The following is a 19,751-nucleotide window of genomic DNA, read 5'->3' on the forward strand; positions in this document are numbered from 1 at the left end:
TAAGTAAAGGTTTAATTACAACTATCTTAAAAGCCTGTGGTACATATCCACTTACTAAGGATAGGTTAATCATATCTAAAATGGGGCTGGTAATCAGAGGGAACACTTCCTTAAATCATTTGGTTGGGATTGGGTCTAACATACAAGTTGAAGGTTTAGATGAAGCTAATATTTCTGATAACTCAGGAAGCTCCACAGGATCCAAACAGAGATCAGGTTCTACAGTTGCTTCCAATGTTGTCTCACTTGCTGGGGATGAAGTAATCATCTTCGGGAGTATGTCAAAGATTTTCTTTTTAATAGAATCGATTTTATTTTGGAAGAATCCCAAAAAGTCATGACTGCTGAGAGCTAAGGGAATGGATGGATCAACAGAGCTATGACTCTGTGTAAGTTTAGCAACTGTACTAAAGAGAAACCTAGGATTATTCTCTTTCTCTTCTATTAACGATGAGAAATAAGCTGTTCTGGCTTGGTTCTCTGTACTATGTATCTTTGCAAACACTTTTGCTAATAATTCAGCTTTATTTTTATTATCTATTATAATATTACCATTATCTTTTATTACTGGGAAAAAATATTTTTTTGAATTTCCAGACATTTTTTAATACTATTCCAAACCCTGTCTAATGCAGTATTTTTCCCCAAAGACTCACAATATTCCCTCCAATAATCCCTTTTAGCATTTCTTATAGTTTTCTTAACTTCTGCCTGTTTCCTTTTATAATTTCTTAGATTTTGGAAACAAATAATTTTCTTAAGTGTTTTAAAAGCTTTATTCCGGTGTTTAATTGCTGTTGAACATTCTGGTGTCCACCAAGGAACTATCTTCTTTTTTTTTATACCACTACTTCTAGGAATGAATATTTTGGCTGTATTAATAATACATTTACTGATTTCTGAATTTAATTCATTTATCAGCTGACTTGTATCTATATTTTTCATATTAACCTCACTCATTACTCTAAAATTTTCCTAATTTGCTTTCCCAAATTTCCATCTCTCCTCAATTTCTACCTGGTCTTCTTCTGAATCTATTCCCATCCTGACAAAAATTGGATAATGATCACTCCCCATTGTGCTTTCTTTACATACTCTCCGGCTGCAACTATCAGCAAAAGATTGAGAAACTAAGGTCAAATCAATAGCTAATTCTTTACCTCTTACCAAGTCAACCCGAGTGCCTGCTCCATTATTTGATATTACCAATTCTTTATCTTCAATCATCTCTTCTAAAATTCCTCCATTATAATCATCTTGATCTCCCCATAAAGTGCTATGTGCATTGAAGTCCCCACACCAAACTATTTTCCCTCTCCAGTGTTCTAGGATAGTTTCAAGTTTTAACTTTACTAATTGTTTGCAAGGATTGTAATAATTTATTATTGTAATATTCCCATTATTTGCCCAAATTTCTACAGCAATAAGTTCTAAGTCTGTTATTATTTGGAGCTGAATAAATGTTATGTTTTCCTTTAAGAATATGGCACAACCTCCTCCGTTCCTATTTATTCTATCTTTACGTAAGACTGAGTAACCATGAACACTAAACTGCAACGACGGCTTGAGCCATGTTTCTTGAATGCATATTATGTCTGGTTTTGTATTTAAATTATTAATGAAGCCTTTAAATTCCTGGCCATTTGCTATTAGACTACAAGCGATCCATTGTAATATTTGAATTATGTAACAATTTGAGAAGCCTCAGCTTCAGATGATCCTTCCCCATGTCTAAGTTCATCATGAATTTTTTCCCGTGATAAATCTTTGACATTAAAAAACTTTGTAGCTGCCTTTACAATGATTTTTATTTTCTCAGTTTTAGTTCTTGCTTGTTCTGAGCAATTTCTGATATATGCAAGAAAAGGAATCAATTTTTCCAATGTAATATTACACTGATTATTGTCTTCCCCTCTTTTCCTATCAAATTTTGCTTTTGGATCATTATCACTATTTTTTACCTCTTTCACTGCTTCAGCATAAGTAATTTTCTTATCAGTTTTAACTTTTTGAATTTCAACTGCTTCTTTTCTTACCATGCACCCTGCATATGCTGCAGTATGACTTCCTCCACAGTTACAACATTTAACTGGATTGTTTCCACCTCCACCTCCACATCTACCACATCTCTGTTTCCCTTTACAAATGTTCGCAATATGTCCATACCTTTGACATTTATAACATCTGAGAGGTGGTGGAATGTAAGCTCTTACATTAAAGCTCATATAACCAATCATCACCATATCAGGCAGAACTTTATCTTTGAAATCCAGTAATACAGATGCACTGTCCATTTTCTCCCCACTCCTGAAAGCCTGTAATCGTTTGATGCCTGTGATCTCTCCTCCTTTTATTATTTTCTTTAGCTCCTCCAAGTTTTCTCTAACAATCCCTGATATTACTCCTTTTATTCCTCTTTCTTCCCCAACTACCTTTCTTTCCAATACTTATCTTTTACATACCATTTGTATTTTTAGGGCCTTATTCTTTTGCTCAGCATTTTCACAAATGATAAGTAGGCTTCCATCCCTTAAGACTTTAGCTAACTCTACATCTCCAACAACTTTCTTTAATCCATTTGACAAACTGATAGGATTTACTCCAATCATATCCTGTCCAGCCTTAAACTTTAATATAATTTTAAAGTTTTCCATCATTATTTTCTTTCTTATTTCAACTCTTTCTTCCTCATCATCAACAGCTCTTTTACCAGCATTTAGTCCCCTTTTAACTTTATCTTTTCCCCCTCCCCCCCTTCTATTTTCTACCATAGACCATCCTATATCCATATTTTCATCTTCCGAAAGCCCCCCACTACAACTAGCCATCTTGATCCACTCACAATCCAGATTATGCCAAAACCACGTTTAAAATCAACTTATACTCGCCAGATAACGTTTTAAGCCCGCTAATCAGGTCATGCGGAATTTTTTGGGCCGAACTTATCCGCGGGGTCAGCTGTCCAAGTGGAGTATTTTTCCCACACCTTTTCGAACTTCGTGTTTCTGAACGTCAACACAGATAGCCGTATGAAACATTTACTGAGAATGGAGCATATAAAGCATTTCTAGTCAGTGCAACTGGTGACACAGTAGAATGTTATAAAAAGCAAAGATATCATATATTTATTCATTTCTTTTCTGGTTCCTTTTCTGGTAGGCAGTTACTCTGACTGGACTGACTTTATATGGCTCATTCTCAGTATACGTTTTAATCAGGAAGATTATTGGTGGTGCTATACCTTCTACCTCCATTTCCCATGTAAATAATTATCAACTCTCTATAAATAAACACCCAATTCATGCAAGAAACCAGGGCGCATGCAGAAGGTTTCGTAAGGATGGCCGGATAAGGTTCCTTCATAATGGCACGCCAAAACCAAACGCCATAACAGAATTTCTCGAGTTCTGTTTAGGCATCTTGCTATGGCAGATCTAGAACTTTAGGTTGGATTTAATAAATAAATAAAAATGATCTTCATTCTAAGCATTTGTTTAATAAACTAGTAGTTTATATACTTTTTAAAGTACCTCAAACCAAAAATCTGTTGAATTTATGTTTTGGAACATGCTTTTTAGGCCATGAAAAATGTTATCAATAACTTAAAAATATGGTAACTAATTTTTCCTAATTCTTTTTAACTAAGCACGTGATCCTGGTATCAGTTTAAGGGTGGGGCCAAGACTGAGTGACAGACATACAAAACAAGACACTATGAAAGACAGAAAATAAGAAAATACATTAATTTAAATAATTAACTGCTGCAGCTAATCAAACCTTGTCCTTTCCTGTCTTAAATGTGTGCTTAAAAAACTTAAGCATGTAGAACTGTCTGGCCAAAAGGGCCCCAGCATTTAAACCCTTCCTATCCCACCCACCCTGGTGGAGCTACTACACGTAAAAACAGCTTAAAGGTTAGTAAAATAATGTTTGCACTGTTGTAAAGGTTTCTGAAGCAAGCTTTGGTATTGGCCCCACTTTGATTAGCTGTTAGCTTCAGCTTTCGGGACCGACTAATCTGGATTTATACTATTTTAAAATGCAAATAGAGTGTCCTTCTCCAGGTAAGAGAAACGTCAAATACTTTTAATCTTTTAAAAGAATATCACTTCAAAGGCCCAGCACTATCCCTTTAAGTAGAGGAGCTTTTATCTAAGAACTATGTGTTATAATGGCTTGCCATAGAATCGTCCTATCGCCGCCTTCTATTGCATCACTCGGCCAATCAACGTCCTCTCTGCTCTAACGCGTCTTGACGTAGGGAGGCGTGTGTGACATTTGCTGCTGTAAGCTAGGAGCCGGATAAAAATGAACTGAGGCAGGAAATAGATTATTTTTTTTTCTTTTTAGCAGCTAGTTTGACTTTTTATTTGGACTTTGTGATTATTTCAGCGTTAGAAAAGACAGTTTAGACAGAATTAGAAAACTTCTACCCCGGCCTGACTCGTTTTATTACCGGCTAGCGCTTTTTTCTCAAACTTGTACAGTAAATGTTCGGAGTTGGCGCTGAGCTCGGTTTCTGGATGTTTCTAACATGTTGACACAAATCCGGTAACTTAAAGTTGCTTTCTTGTCCCTGTGTTGCAGCTTAAGCTGTGTTTGCAAACTGCATTTATTTTTGCCTACAAGGGTAAAATTTTGCCTCCTTTCTGCAGCCTTTTCACTTTCCTATGCTGACCTTTTGGGGAAGGTGTGCTGAAAGTAGGCCAGGTGTGCTGTGGTACAGATAGGGTGCATTGTAATATAATCACGGTGTGTGGTACTGGTTCAACTGCCGACTTCAGGGATTTGTAAGAGAGGTGTCACCATGCTGCTTTCTCTGGTTGTGCACACATACTCGCTGCGGTACTGGTTTCCTGCCACCTTCATGCTGGGAACAGCCCCAGCATATGTACTATCATGGGGGGTTTGGCGCTTACTCTCCACTGTTCTACCAGCACGTCTTTACCATAAGTTAGACGACCGACTGTACTGCATCTACCAGAGCATGGTCCTGTTCTTCTTTGAAAACTACACAGGGGTCGAGGTGAGTAAACCTTCACTTTTCTGTGCATAAGACTGAACTGATACTTAGCTCTGAGGCCTGTTTCTCCACATGCAAAACATTGCATTTATGCAGATTTTTATGTCTCTGAGAAAAAATCTAAATAAAAGGTAAAGCCAGTCAAGACCGGTTTTTAAAGGCAGTCCTGATGAACTAGTTGGATGGGAAGAAAGTCTGCATTTCCTCTGGTTCCTTGTTGCCACACCTTGCTCAGAGGGTACATTTGGACAATAGGGTGTGTAGACAAATCACGATAGAGATTCTGCTAAATAAAAAAGAGTAATACATTTGTGCATGTTATGATAGTGTAATAGTACAACATTGGGTGCAGGAGTATTTGATAAGATTAGAGCGTTGATTATAAACTCCCAGAGTGATTGCTGAAATCAGCAGAATTGGTTGAAAGCCAAGCCTTGATTGAGGTTCTTTACACAGTGTTGGTCACATTTATTAGCACCCCTGGTATTAAATACACTTTTAATTGCACTAGTGTAATTTAATGGAAAAATCTGACCTTCACTCCTAGTGCATTTTTTTCAAAGTTTGGGATAAAATCTGACATGAAGAAAGAAATAATTGTTTTGAATAAAAATCACTGGTGAAATAATTGTTGCCACCAGTAACAATCCCTTTTAAAATAAATGTAACTAAAGCATCTATTTAATTTATACCTTTTACAAATGAATGAGGTCATGGAACGTCTAATTAGTAATCCATGCAATATGAATATCTAAATCACTGAATAAATGTGTTTAAATAAAGATTTTGGATTTAATAAAACATTGGTGTGATTATGCTACTTATGAGATTAATGTATTTGAAGGATTTTTACAAATCATTCATTGGGGTGCCTATAAATGTGATCTATAAAAAACAAAAACTGTTACCTTATAGTAACATATGTTCACCATCTACTTTTTGACTTGTGCGTTTAGTGTTTTAATGCCCTACTCTTTTACTTTAGATTGTTATATACGGAGATATACCAAAGAATAAAGAGAACGTCATGTACCTTTCAAATCATCAATGTACAGGTAGTGTATCTGTATTTACAGTTTCGAGCTATAATTACATTGTAATCTGCAGTTAAAAGGTGTATTTTCCATCTTTTTTTAGCTGACTGGATTATTGCTGACATGCTGGCCATCAGACAGGGCGCCCTTGGTCATGTCAGATACGTCCTCAAAGATGGACTCAAGTGGCTCCCACTGTATGGATGGTATTTCTCGCAGGTAATGCAGCTCTTAAGAAGCCCTCTACTTATCATAATCAAAAATCACTATTGTTCCTTTTTATTTATTGTGTTTTATTTGGGTTTTTTTTTCTTGTAGCATGGGGGAATCTTTGTGAAAAGAAGTGCAAAGTTTAATGAAAAGGCCATGAGAAGAAAGGTCATCAGTCAGACTCGATGTGGAGCACCAGTAAGTAAACAGCTCTGGACAAAATTAAGAGGCCTCAGCAAATGTCTGGTGAAATCTTTACCTGTATTATAGCCTGTCCGTTCCAGCATCGGTTTAACTCCAACACGATCTACTTACGAGGTGCTGATTAGGTGATCAGCTGAACCCAAGAGCAATGTGAAAAGCAGATGGCGAGCATGCCAAGATGTTTGGAAACTGATTAAAAATTGGGGTCATTCAACCAAATATGGATATCTGCTCTTTTGCTACATGAAAGTATTAGTTCTGTGTTGTTTAAATGTGAACATAAAGCTGTTTTCTTTTTGTCTCTTGAGGTCTGAAAACACACTTTTGTTAGTTTGACCATTTGTCATTTTCTGCTAATAAAAATGCTCAAGATTAAAATGGGTTTATTTAGAGTTTGGAAGAAATTTGGCCATTAGTTCACAGAAAAAATAGCTAAACATAAAAAACTAAACATAAAATAATAAACCAAACACATAAGATAAATAGTCAAATCTGAGAAACAGATAATTTTGCTGTGGTCTCTTAATTTTTTCTAGACCTGTATGTGACATAACTTTGGAAAATATATGTTGCATGGTTTCTGTAACAACATATAAAGTTTGACTGAACAGAACTTGATGTGAACGCAGTCAAGATTGAGCTTTAGGGCTTGTTTTTAATCATGTTTTTGGATTTCACTCTGGGAGATTATGGCGTGTGTGTAGTTGTGCAAGATAAATATTTGGTAACATTGTGGGGACCTTTGTATATTGACACAGATCGTTTGGTTTGCTTGTCTTTGCATACAGAGCTGTGAATTAGATCTCTTATTTGTGTTTTTTGTCACACTTAAGATCATTAAACAAATGTTAATGTCAGACAACGCTAATGAGTAAACACAAAATGTGTTTTTTCAAATAATTATTTCATTTATTAAGGTGAAATCAGCTGTTTATGCTAAACTGACTCAATATGAAAAATGTAAATTGTCCCCTAAACCTAGAGAGAGTTCATGGTTCAAACAGTTAGGTTGTCTATGGTCCTAAAACATCCCAGACAACCATGTTTGACTGTCAGTATTATTTTCTTTTACTTCAGATATTTCCACTTTGGTTTTGTCACTCCAAAGAATATTTTCTCACAGCTTTTGAGGATCATCAAGATATTCTTTTTACCAAATATGAGATGGGTCTTTGTGTTCTTTTTGGTCAGCAGAGTTTTTCACTTTGGAACTTGGATGTCATTTTTCCCCAGTCTGTCTAAGTGTTGGATCATGAACACTGACCTTTAGTTTGGCAGTGAGGCCAGCGCTTTAGATCTTGTTCTGGGTTCTTTTTGTGACGTCCTGGATGAGTCGTCAATGCATTTTTGAAGGAACTTTGGTAGTCGAGCCATTCGTTGGAAGGTTTACCACTGGTCCATGTTTTCTTCATATGATGGCTCCTGCTGTGATTTACTGCTACAAAGCCTTAGAAATAGCATCGAAATCCTCACCTCACTGATTGATGTCAGTGAATTTGTTTCTCTTCCCTTCCTAGGTTTCTGTAGGTCAGGACATGTTTTATCCTACTTCATGTTGTTAGACAGGTTCTACTGAAGTAATTGCTTGATTCTACAGGTCTGGCAGTAATTAGTTCATAATATGGCTGGATTGATTAGATACAGTTAATTCATGATTTAACAGACTTCCTTACATTGGGCCAGACTGGTTTGGATAATTTTTCCCCTTAAATAAATGAAATCATAATAGCAAAACTGAATTTTGTATTTACTCAGGTTATCTATGTATATTTGTTTGATGATCTGAAACAGCTGAGTTTGACATAAAAGCAAAAACAGGAAGACTGTAAGAGGGATAATAAACAGTCATAAAATAGGTATTACATTTTAAAATTAAAATAAAATTCAGATGAAAATGTGTGTCAGAATTGGTATTTGTTTAGTAGTATAAATGTTTTTGCTCACAATTATATTTCAGATTATTTTGAAGTAACAAAAACCAGAGTTGTTGCGTTTTGTTGGATGCATGAAATCCTTAAGAGTCGAAGTGGCACAAAGAAAGCTGTTGTTATGAAGCTTAGTGCTGAAATCATATAAAACCTGCCCGTTTTCGCAATGAAAGAAATCTGCCATGTAACAGTGGCGTTGGGAAATAATGTCAGCACAGCCAGTGACTCTGTGTACAGCTCTGATTATAGATGCCACTTAGTTTAGAGTCCCGCAGTGATGTTGGGTGTTCAACTAAACCCAACTGGAAGAAAAAACGTTACTCATATGATGTTTAGTAGAAGAAGGTTTTGTCAGGAGGTTTTTTTTAATGTGCAAAATCTGTTTCCTCTCTAACAAATCCTGCACATTTTTGAAAACTCCTACTTACTCAGTCCAATTTCATCTCCCTCTGAAGTTTTTCCTTTTCTTTATTTTTTTTTCTCCTCACAGATGTACCTTGTCATTTTTCCCGAGGGAACTCGGTATAATCCGGAACTGCCGAATGTTATCGCTGCCAGTCAGACGTTTGCTGAGAGAGAAGGTAGGGCCAGGATTCAGCAGGGCTGCAGACTAATTCAGTGCAACTCACTCGCATCTGTAAAACAGCTGAGTTAGTTTAGCTGTGCAACCTCTGGTCACCTTGCAGGCAGCTGCCGTGTCCATGAGCACCACCTGCGTATAAATTAAGAAACCCCTAGATCCTGAATTACATGTTATTTATAATTACTCATGGAACTGTAATGACAGCATTTTCTTCTTTGTTAAATTAAACATTTAAATCAGGACAAGTTTCCCAGTGGAATGGTCTGTTTAAAACCTTGCTTAAATAAAGTTAATACAGACATGGTATAAAAAGAACACAACCTTATTTTTCTCGCTGTCTGACTTCAAATAGAACAAAAGTTTTCCTGTTTTAGGTCAGTTAGGATTACCAAAATTAACACCACATAGATGATCAATCTGTCACTACACGGTTAGTCAGTCCTCGGTCAACGTGGCGCCTTCATCTTCCTCATTTACAGCAGATAAACTGATGAGCACATGCCATCCCGCTCAAGCGATTTATTTGGATTAAAGGGGGAAGGTGATATTCAGAGCTGTGACCCGGAGATAGGCTTAATCTCTGTAGAATCGCCAAATTACATAATGCCAGGCTGTACTTTAGCATCGTAAGAGTCATGCTCCCTGAGCAAATGCAGTCAGTTGGAAAAACCCATTGCTCAGTCCGTTTCAGGTGGTTTTGCAAACATGTAAAAAAAAAAAAAAAATCTTTAACTCTTTGATGCAAATTTTCTTTAAGCAGATATAAAATGCTGTTCATTTGTGCAGCTGTTGAATTTATTCCAGGTGTTGCATCTTCATTTATTTATTAACTTTTTGCAGGACTGTCTGTTTTGAAGCACACACTGACACCCAGGGTGAAGGCGTCTCACCTAGCTGTTGACATCATGAAGGACAGTCTGGATGCTGTGTATGACGTCACGGTTGCTTATGAAGGAACGCTGGATGACTCCGGTCACAGGAAGCCCGCGCCGTCGATGGCAGGTACCTCTGAAGCACCAACACCTAACCAAAAAAATTATGCAGTTTTGAAAAGTGTAGAAAAAGTGTGCAGCTTCCATTTATCAGGTTTCTGGTCTGAATAAGAGTAAGGAGACAAAGGAAACTGAATATATATATATTTTTTGTTTGCGGTCTTTGTTATTCTATTTTGCAAGAAGGTTTTGTAGAAATTTTCTAAAGCAAAAAAAGTTATTCTTTTTGTATTGATTAATATTTTAAAAAAACATATATTTTATCAACCTGTCACGTTTCGCATTGTGTTTTAAATAGTTTCCATCAGTAATTGTTCTTGGACTGGTTACGGCATAGATGCCAAACAACACACGTTTAACAGTAGCAGATTTCATTAACCCTACTTTGAATAATATACATTTAGCGAAGGATAAACTTGATTTAAGTTTCAGATTTTTAAGTCCAAATGCTTCTGAAGCAGTGAAATTAAAACACTGATGAATCTGAAGCGAACATGCAGATAAAACCAGCTGTTTACCCACAATGTTATCTAATCTGCAGGAAGAAACTTCTTGCAAGTTCTGGAGAAATAAGATTTTGAAATGATGTGTAGCAACCCTTTTCTTTCTTTCATATAATTTGTTTTGACTCAGGATGTGTCCTAAAATACATAAAAAAGATGTCAAATCCATCCTTACAAACATCTTGGAGCTTAAGGTGAAGATAATAAATAAATTTACTACAGAGATTGGATTTTATTGTTGTGTCGCCTAACACAAAATGTTATCTGCAGGTTTCTTCGTAGCTTTGGTAGTAGTTTTGAATCCAACAGAAAATGAAGCAATTACAAGATGCATTAAAGCATATATCTCTAATCATTATCTGATTTTTCTAAAGCTCAAAAAAAGTGCATCAAAAATCATGTTTTTGGTTGTTGCGTTTATGGATTTAAACATTGCTAATGATCGAGGGGAAATTGGCATATTTTGACCTCTGACCACTTGATCGATGCATCTCCAAAACTCACTCAGCCTAAGATCAAACAGTTTGATGGAAAAACAGCAAATCTTCACCTTTGATCAAAATATGCTAATTATACTCCAGTTTCTATTTATTTTAAGTTAACGGATAATTTTTAAGTCAACATGAGAATAAACTTTGCTCAGTTTGTACAGTGACTTATAAATGTGTAACATTCTCCAATAAAGCTGTTCATTTTTTACATATCAACATTTACTCAAAACGTTTAGGTAAAAACATTATGCAAAATAACAACATATTTAGAAGTAATGTCTAGATGAAAATACAGCTGTCTGATTTTTAAACTTAAGCTTTATTTTAATGGCCTCTTGTATTCAAATTCCACTTTTATCCGCTGTGATTGCTCTTTGAAAGCTTAAATAAAAATAAGGCTACAGGTAGACTGCTCAGTGCAACTCTGCACAAACATCATTGTGAGCAGCCTTCCTGGTAATTAATCACACAGCAAACATCACCTTTTAACAACCAGGCCTTCCTGTAAACTGCGTGACTCTCCTGTTTTCGGACTCTCTGATTATTGTTGTTGGTTCCTTGTTCTTTGACAAACACTGTTGGATATTTAAAATAAAAAAACAACAACAGGAGAAAAACATCTAGTTACAGTCAGGAATAAACATGGATGTTTCTCGCAAACAGGGCAGAGAATGGAAAAGCATTCCTCTCATTCATCACGCACTTCCTGGCCTCATGCAGTGAAGGTGACTGTAGTGGCTTCACAGGGAGGTGGAAGTGACCTGCGCCTGCTTCCACGACCCCACCCCTGCTGCTTAAATTTATTGTGACGGCTCAGGTTAGAAATCGGGCTTTAGGAACTCCAATAATCATTTCTACAGTGATTGAGATTTAACTTTTACTGCAGAGTGTCAAAAATTGCTAAACTTTAAAATAGTGTTTTCTTATTGGTTTCCTGTGCATCTAAACAATCAGTTTCTTAAAAATAAAATAAAATGCAAAATGGAGTCCATGTTTTTCCATAATTACAGCATTTTAAGGATTTAAATTTGAGTTTTTATTTATGTAAATCTATTTTTTAATCATTTTTTCTGGTCTTAAACCGATTTATATAAAACAGCCGAAGACATTCGATATGTGAGACTTTCTCTGAATGAATGCAGGTTTTTTTCTTGCTGTATTTTACTACATTTCACTTTATACAAAGCACATGCTTCGTGGTGCTTGCTCAGGTGATCTTGCCTCACTCTGGCGATTAACACAATAGATCAATTGATTTTATGCCTTTTCTTGACGTCCGCTTGATTAAATGCTGGCAACAGGAAAGTGTCCACATGTGACACTCAAGCTGCCGTGCATTTATGGTTCAAAGCCTTGACTTTATCTTCCCCTCAGCTTCTATTACTTATTACAGTTGTAAAATGGTTATGTTGAATTGAATGAAAATCTCAGAAGCTCATCATAGATGTTTACTGCAGCTTTTACTACAGCACGCTTCAGTTATTGGCTTGTTTTGTAAGAAAAAAAACAAAAAACCTTGAAATAAAATAACCTGTTATTATAGTAGCGTTAATTCACACTGACAAATCTGAGCAAAATCCACCCTATAATTAGATTTATTCATCTATCCTCAGTTGTCTTCTGCTTATCCGAGATCAAACATCACCTAATCTTGCCTGTATCTACAGTCAAAGCAATAAATAACTGGTTAAAACAACTGGAACTATGACAAACAAGGTTGGACAAGGGCTTAAGTTTATTTTACTGCCATGGTCAGTAAGCACAATGGTGAGGAACGTTAAAAGAAAGCTCACTGTTGGAGAACTTCTGCAGAGCGTGGCATCTTGGGGTCTGATATATTTCCCTATAGGTTGAGCCTGAATGATCCTTCAAAAAAACTTTATTCTTCCCTTTCTGGCGATTAAATAACATCGTTAGCCTCATAGCATAATTGCCTAAGGCATACATGAGTTGGGTAATTATGCTATGAGGCTAACAATATAGTAACATTTGGTTATTATAGGGAAAGAAATAATCTGTTTCTTTTTTCAGTGGGTTAAAATACATATCATGGAAAACATTAATATAGCTTTTATTATTCTTTTTATTATTTATTATGTTGCAATGCACTACTTCTAACATAAGTGATTTTATTTTATTTTTTTGTTTATTAAAGGTTGTAAAGATTATTTAGATCATGTTTGGCACTTCAGAGTAAAGAATTGACTTCCTTCCTCTGATCCATGTGGTTGTTTTTTAAATTAGTTTTAGTTTTACAAACAGCCTTCAGTGGCCGCTCTGCTTTCTCCTGCATTTTCTTGTGTTGCGTATTTTAAGTTAAACTGCTTGTCACTCCTCTGGAGCCTCCATATCTCACTGAGTTATGGGTAATCATTAAGCTGGTCTGTGTTGTGTCTGAAGGCCATTGTGAATTTTAGCAGCTACTGATATAGATACTCTGAAGAAGTGCTTCGCTGCCGTCTTCGATCAGGTTTCCTCTTTTGGCCTTCGGTGGCAGATTTCCTGATAATACTGCATGTTGTGGAAACAGGAACCTGAAGGTGTCAGGGGGGATACACGTGTAGCCTTGAGCCTTAGCACTTGGTTATGTTTTTACTTGTGACCTTCTCAGGCACTTTGGTTTTGTTTCTCCACTTATCGACCTGACAAGTAATTTGGCTGGAGGCCTGATTTTGGAAACGTATAAACATTTAAGTGTCGATACTATTAAAAATGCATGACAAAGATGAAACTGGTGCAGGCTTTAACTTGAACTAATCGAAATATTTGCTCTCTACATGTTCTCAGCTGTGTGAGCTGCTTCTATCGTCTCTGCTTTTACTCTGCTCACTCAGGAGATCGTTTCAGCTCCGCATCCCAGCTGCTCCACTCCATCACTGTCACCTTGTGCTGGTTTTAAGGGCTCGCTGTACGTGACTCTTTGCTGAAAGGCATTTCCTGTTTTTGTTTAGCTTCTTTTATTTTTTATTTTTAACAGAATTTCTATGCAAGGAATGTCCTCGCATCCACTTACACTTCGACCGCGTGGACATCAAGGGGATCCCCTTAGAGCCAGGGCTTTTCCGCAGGTGGATGCACAATCGCTTCGAAATTAAGGACCGGTGAGTGTGTGTGAGACAGACATGTTTGAAAAGCAGAATGATTCATGTGAACATTAGTGTTGTGCCATTATTTATAAAGAACCAAGTTTAACTCTGTGTGGAAGAGAATAGCTAAGAAAGTTCTACTTTCGTAGTTTAAAAGTCTAATTCTACATCTACAGTTTAAAGTTTGTTTCATAGAAATATAGAGAGCTTAGCAAAAGTATTCAACTTTTTGTCATGTTACAACCACAAACTTTAATGTAATTTATTGGGATTTCATGTGATGGACCACCACAAAGTATGGCATAATTGTAAAGTTAAAGGTAAATGATATTGTCTATAGACAAATGTGTTGGTCTAATTACACAAAATCCCAATATATTACATGGAGGTTTGCTGTTGTAATTTGACAAAATCTTCCAATGCATGGTATGCTGTATTTTCTTATATTTTGTAAAGGTTTTTTTTAACTGCTTTCTTCCATTGAAGTATGAGAATCTTTAAACTGACCTAACTACTTTACTGTTTAGTTAAAAAAAAATCTGCATCTGATTTATGCATTGGTATATTATTGTTTCATGGCTGAAATGTAACCTGGTTAACTGATGCAGGTCATTCCCAGCTGATTTAAACAGGATTCTGACTATTTGGGGAAAAGGTTGAGCATTACCTTGGATAAACTCGATTATCCCAGGTAATGATTTGTGCCACATGGTGGCGCTAGTTTTTTCTTGACACGAAACATTAGATTTTTGATAAAATAAACTTCCATCAAATTCAAAATAAAGCGGCTCTTTTTAAAGAGGACATACCATGCTTTTAAATCCTTCCTTTTCACATTTAAACTATTTAGTTGTTGTCTATATAAAGTTGAGCTGCAATGCTTTGGTCTTAATTCCTTGTTATTGTAGCTCCACAGGCTCCTCTTTTACTCCTGTTCTGTGCAGCGTCTGAGAGCAACTTGTTTTGGTGCCGTCTCTTTAAATCCTCTTGAGGCACTTCACTCCTCGCCCCTCCTAGAGGTCAAAGAGCATTTCACGCCACCCCGTTCGGCCATTTTTGTAGTTTGATAACAAGTATCTAGCGCCGCAGAAACAAGGCAAAAGGGGCAAAAACAATGCTAAACTGTTTATGTAATAAAAATATTCAGAACACGCAGTACGTTTATATCTTCAAGCAGCTGAAAGCAGAACCCAGCAGTAACTTCGGCAGAAGGCACGATGGTGCTGCTATCAAAACAATGGCCAGGAGGTCATATCAACACACTATAAATTCATGTCTAAAATAAGGTTTGCATTCATTTTAAGGTTATTTGCGGCTGAATCTTGATACTGGTGGAGGTTGATGAAGAACTCGTCCTTGAAGTGGGAGAATAGGAATTTCCCCACAGATGTGGGAACATTTCCATGAAAAATAAAATGTAACCCGGCATTTTGAAGAGATTCTAATGCTGGGCAACGGTGTAATGAATTGTTTGGGTTAATACACCCAACAACCGAACATTTAGTCATTCACTTGCTGCGTCGGCATACTTGAGCTTAGACTAAAAAATCACAGCGAATAATGAAAATGGGGGATACACGAATTGGTTAGCCGGAGGTCCATGACCTTGTTTAGCTGTTCCTCAGCAAATCCTGTGCATAAAATAAAAAAAAAACATAATAGAGGAAAGAGAAAACTGAACAAACTGAAAAATATGACCCAAACATAATATAAAGATATCTATGCAGCACCTGGAGAGACTAAATTCAACTTTTCTGCACTCTTACAGGCTCCAAGTACACAACAAAATGTATTTAGGGTCTAAAAAAGTGGATTTTGTATGATATGTCCCTTTTAAAGTTCCTCATATTTTTAAACTTGAGTGAAGCTGATTACCTAAAAAAAAAAAAGTCAAAGTTGTTTTATTGGATTAATAGAACTGATTTCATTGATTCCAGCTCAGCAACAAAAAAGCCTGATGCAGGTTTGAGCTGTAACTGCTGGTTCTGCTCAATTTCTTTCACTTGGCAGTTTCTTTTCATTCCCTCCTGCACTTCTCCGACAGCTTAAACCCCTCACAGACTCACATGTCTTGGTTGTTACTCTGTTTTTTCTTCTAAAGGATGTTGACAGATTTCTACGAGTCAGAGGATCCGGACAAGAAGTGCAGATTCCCCGGCGAGGGCAGAATCTCTCCGCTGAACCTTTCCAAGTCCCTCCCCTCAGCGATGATTTTGGGAGGGCTAACACTGCCAATGTTGCTGACGGAGAACGGCAGGAAACTCTATGTGAGAACCTGGGTTTATGGGACGCTGCTGGGCTGGCTCTGGGTCAACATTTCTCCCTAAAAGCTGCAGGGTAGACGACCGCCATGGTGAGACACAGGAAAATTTGGACAGAGGTGCCCCTGTCCCGAATGTTTGACTGTCCAGCTGTTGACCGGAGATACTGAAAAATACTTGAACCTTTGTGTAAAAATGATTGAAAATATAACAGATTTATTGAAACATGATACATTTCTTAAAATATTTAAAAAGACAAATATATCCTAATATCAGTAGATTTCCGCCAAATTAGAATTGTCGCATGCAGCTTTTCCATCACTCATTGACGATTTATAAAGCTCATGTTATTTTTAAAATCCAAGGGAGCTGGTCACCTAAATAAACAACAACAACAAGTCATCTCTTAAGTGCACTGACTAACCAGTACCAGCTGTAATACTTTTATGCCAAGTCCCATATCTTGAGGAATATGCACTTTTATTACACAATGATGTATTTTGTTTTTGTTTGACACTGGCAGAAAAAAACAAACAGCACACAGCTCCACCTGCAGGGGTCCATGAACACGACACCAGCCGCAATGTTTACCATACTTAATGTCATCTTTTTTTTTTTTGTCTTTTGACTGCGAATGTAGCTCTAAAATCACATTCATCCATTCAAATGGGAGGAAAACGAGAGCGCAATCTGCTGGATGTTTCCGTGCACAGTTGTTCGTTTCAGAGCTCACCTGCAGGAATGTGCGCTGACAATACAAAACGTGTTCTGCCAGTCTGAAACATTACTAAACCTTAAAGTGTCAGTCGTTGCCAAAAGCTGGTGTGTTCGCCATTATGTTGAATGGAGAGTCTCTCTGTGTGTTTTAATGCATTTTATTTTTAGCTCTGATTTACAGCTTCAGATTTGCTTCTATCTTATTTTCTTTGATTACAGCTGATTATCCAGTTTCATTACTTTGATACATAAATGTATTGCATAATAAACCATCTTAGAGCTCATGAAAGTATCTACCTAGCAAAAAGCTGATAAAACAATGTTAACAGTACAAATTGCAGGTTCCTCTGCACTCAAAGCCATTTGTATTATCACATCATTGTATTAAGAAATGCACTGTTTGTCCATTGTTGTTTACTATAAAGATACCATTGCTTTTTCCACTTGTCTACCTGTACTGTTAGTCTTGTGTGTTTTCACATCGTAATCGCATCGTTTTTACACGTCTCTCTGATACCTCACTTGAATAATCCTTCCTTTAAACAAACAAAAAAATTAAAATCCTCGTCAGCCGTTTTATACTCATTTTTATCCTGACAAGAGCGGACTTGAAAACCTCGTCAGGAAACCCTGTAGATGGTATTTAAATGCCATCAGTTTTTGGAAACGTGTGCCTTCTCTTTGTGGGGGCCACAGTGGCTCTTCTCCACCAGGTGACTGCAGCAGGGCGCTCTGCTGGAGCCGTCTCTTACAGCGGCGTGTGGTCACGTTGTCTACAGCTCATAGTGGCTTTTTTGCTCTTAAAAATGCTTTGATTTACATTTTTTGAAGATTATTATTAAACGGTGAAACCTTTAATGTGTTTTGAGATGTGGGGCTTTGTGGTCAGAGGGAAATAAAGAGTTTTTTTTTTCTGGGGAATCAAGTTTTCTGTGTATTTTTAGATTTGTTTTGGATAATTAAACATGTGGATCACACATCTGCCAACATTTCAGGTTATTGTGATGAAAAAAACGAGATCATGACCAATCATCTTAAAACTCTTTCTACCTTTTAATATAATGCATGTCCTCTATTACTACACTGAAAACAAAAAAATTGAAAGTTATGGGTTCAAAAGTGAACAAACACTAAAACTGATACAGCAAAGATGCAAATCCAACAACTTCTGATAAGTTGTTGTGTTCTACATGTAAAAGGACCTGGCTCCAATTCCAGTATACAAATATATACTACTGAACATCTGTGGGGCTACCTGGAGAAGGCTGCAGATAACAGATGTCCTCACAGTCTAGGCTTGGGGACCTTTTGCAAGGCAATGTGAGCAAATATGTATTAAGGCGCAATAAACAACTATCTATTCCAGACCAGGTCTTAAAATTAGACCCACACAACCTCAGATGAACAAGACATGATCGTTACACCACAGCATTATGGCATGAAGAAGCTGAAGTATGTCTCTTAAATTAATAGCTGATGCTTTAAAGGAACATAAAGTAACAGGGAAACTTAAATTGAAAACAAAAATACATTAAAATTATATTCAAATTTAAACTTCTCTTTAAAAGACAAAATGTTTACATTTAAACTACAATTTGAAAACAAAAAGCCAAGATGCATTAAAATGATTTCATAACGTAATGTTTGACCTTTATAGGAAAGCTGTAATGTTACGAGACTTGCTTTAAAAGAGTCAGTACTGTCTGCACATCTCAGGTTTTCAGGGAGTTTATTCAAAAGGAGAGGTGCATAGAAACTAAATGCTGTCTTTGCTTGTTTAGTTCTGGTCCTGGGAACACTGAGTGAACAGGTTTCTGAGGATCTGAGGGGGCCTACGTGGTTCATACCTGACCAACCACTCTGAAATGGGCCCATGGCCATTTAGTGCCTTATTGACCATCAACAAGATCTTAGAAATCCACCTGTTTTAGAGATGGCGAGTCAGTGCAGTGATTTAATGGTATCTGAGATGTGGTTCATGTTCATGGTGTTGGTCAAAACTCTGGCAACAGAATTTAGGGGAGCTGGATCTGCCTGATTTAATATTTTATAGAGAGCGGTAGAAACACCAATACTTCCTAACCTGCTGCAAATCATTCCCACAATTGTTTTCTCTGTTTAAACTGTAAATGCATGATGGGACTAAATCTGCTCTGGTTAGACTCTTTTTTTTCCCCAATAGAAAGGGCTTCTTTGTTTGCATCTGCTCTTTTCTATCAGTTTTGGCAGACGCTCACTCATACTGAGCCTGGTTCTGCTACCTGTTAAAAAGGAGTGGTTCTTCTCCACTGCTGCCTTCTTGCTCAGGAGGAGGTACTGACTCAGTCAATAACTTGATCCAATCAGCTGGGCCTCTTTAGACATAACTTTTTATCCAGTTTGTATTATAAACTGAATTGGACTGTTTTGTGTTATAATTAGGACTGAACTGAATCATGTCTAATTACATTTGAATCTATGTGAATATATATTTCTTTATAATTGGAAATGACTGACTTTTTCTAAGAAAAAGCAGGTACCTCTTTTTCTTAGTGGTACCTGCTGGTTCTCCACCCCTAGAAAGAGGAGTTGTTTTTATACTTACTTTCAATAAATAGTTTTTTGTTTGTTTGTCAACTCTCCTTGCAAGGCGTGTAGATCAGACCTGGGAGTGTGTCTTGTAAGGGTGGACCAACTACTTTATATTTTGTGTTTTATGGCCACCTCCCTATTGGACACC

At 36.8% G+C, this 19,751-nt stretch overlaps 1 protein-coding gene across 2 annotated transcripts; it reads left to right on the forward strand.

Annotated features, from left to right (window-relative positions):
* Positions 1 to 4,254: 4,254 nt before the first annotated feature.
* agpat5 (1-acylglycerol-3-phosphate O-acyltransferase 5 (lysophosphatidic acid acyltransferase, epsilon)) lies at positions 4,255 to 17,475 on the forward strand. Of its 2 annotated transcripts, XM_047352481.1 has the most exons (9): positions 4,255 to 4,551; positions 4,656 to 5,026; positions 6,009 to 6,078; positions 6,161 to 6,276; positions 6,376 to 6,465; positions 8,890 to 8,980; positions 9,823 to 9,984; positions 13,946 to 14,069; positions 16,156 to 17,475. In XM_047352481.1, exons 2-9 carry the CDS (start codon positions 4,808 to 4,810, stop codon positions 16,379 to 16,381), a joined length of 1,098 nt encoding a protein of 365 aa, XP_047208437.1. In that variant the 5' UTR covers positions 4,255 to 4,551; positions 4,656 to 4,807; the 3' UTR covers positions 16,382 to 17,475. The 2 variants fall into 2 exon arrangements, with proteins under 2 accessions (XP_047208437.1, XP_047208436.1); XM_047352480.1 differs by having other exon boundaries at positions 4,255 to 5,026.
* The last annotated feature ends 2,276 nt before the right edge of the window (positions 17,476 to 19,751 follow it).

The sequence above is a fragment of the Girardinichthys multiradiatus genome, chromosome 22, assembly GCF_021462225.1.
Source record: "Girardinichthys multiradiatus isolate DD_20200921_A chromosome 22, DD_fGirMul_XY1, whole genome shotgun sequence".
NCBI classification, from domain to species: Eukaryota; Metazoa; Chordata; class Actinopteri; order Cyprinodontiformes; family Goodeidae; genus Girardinichthys; species Girardinichthys multiradiatus.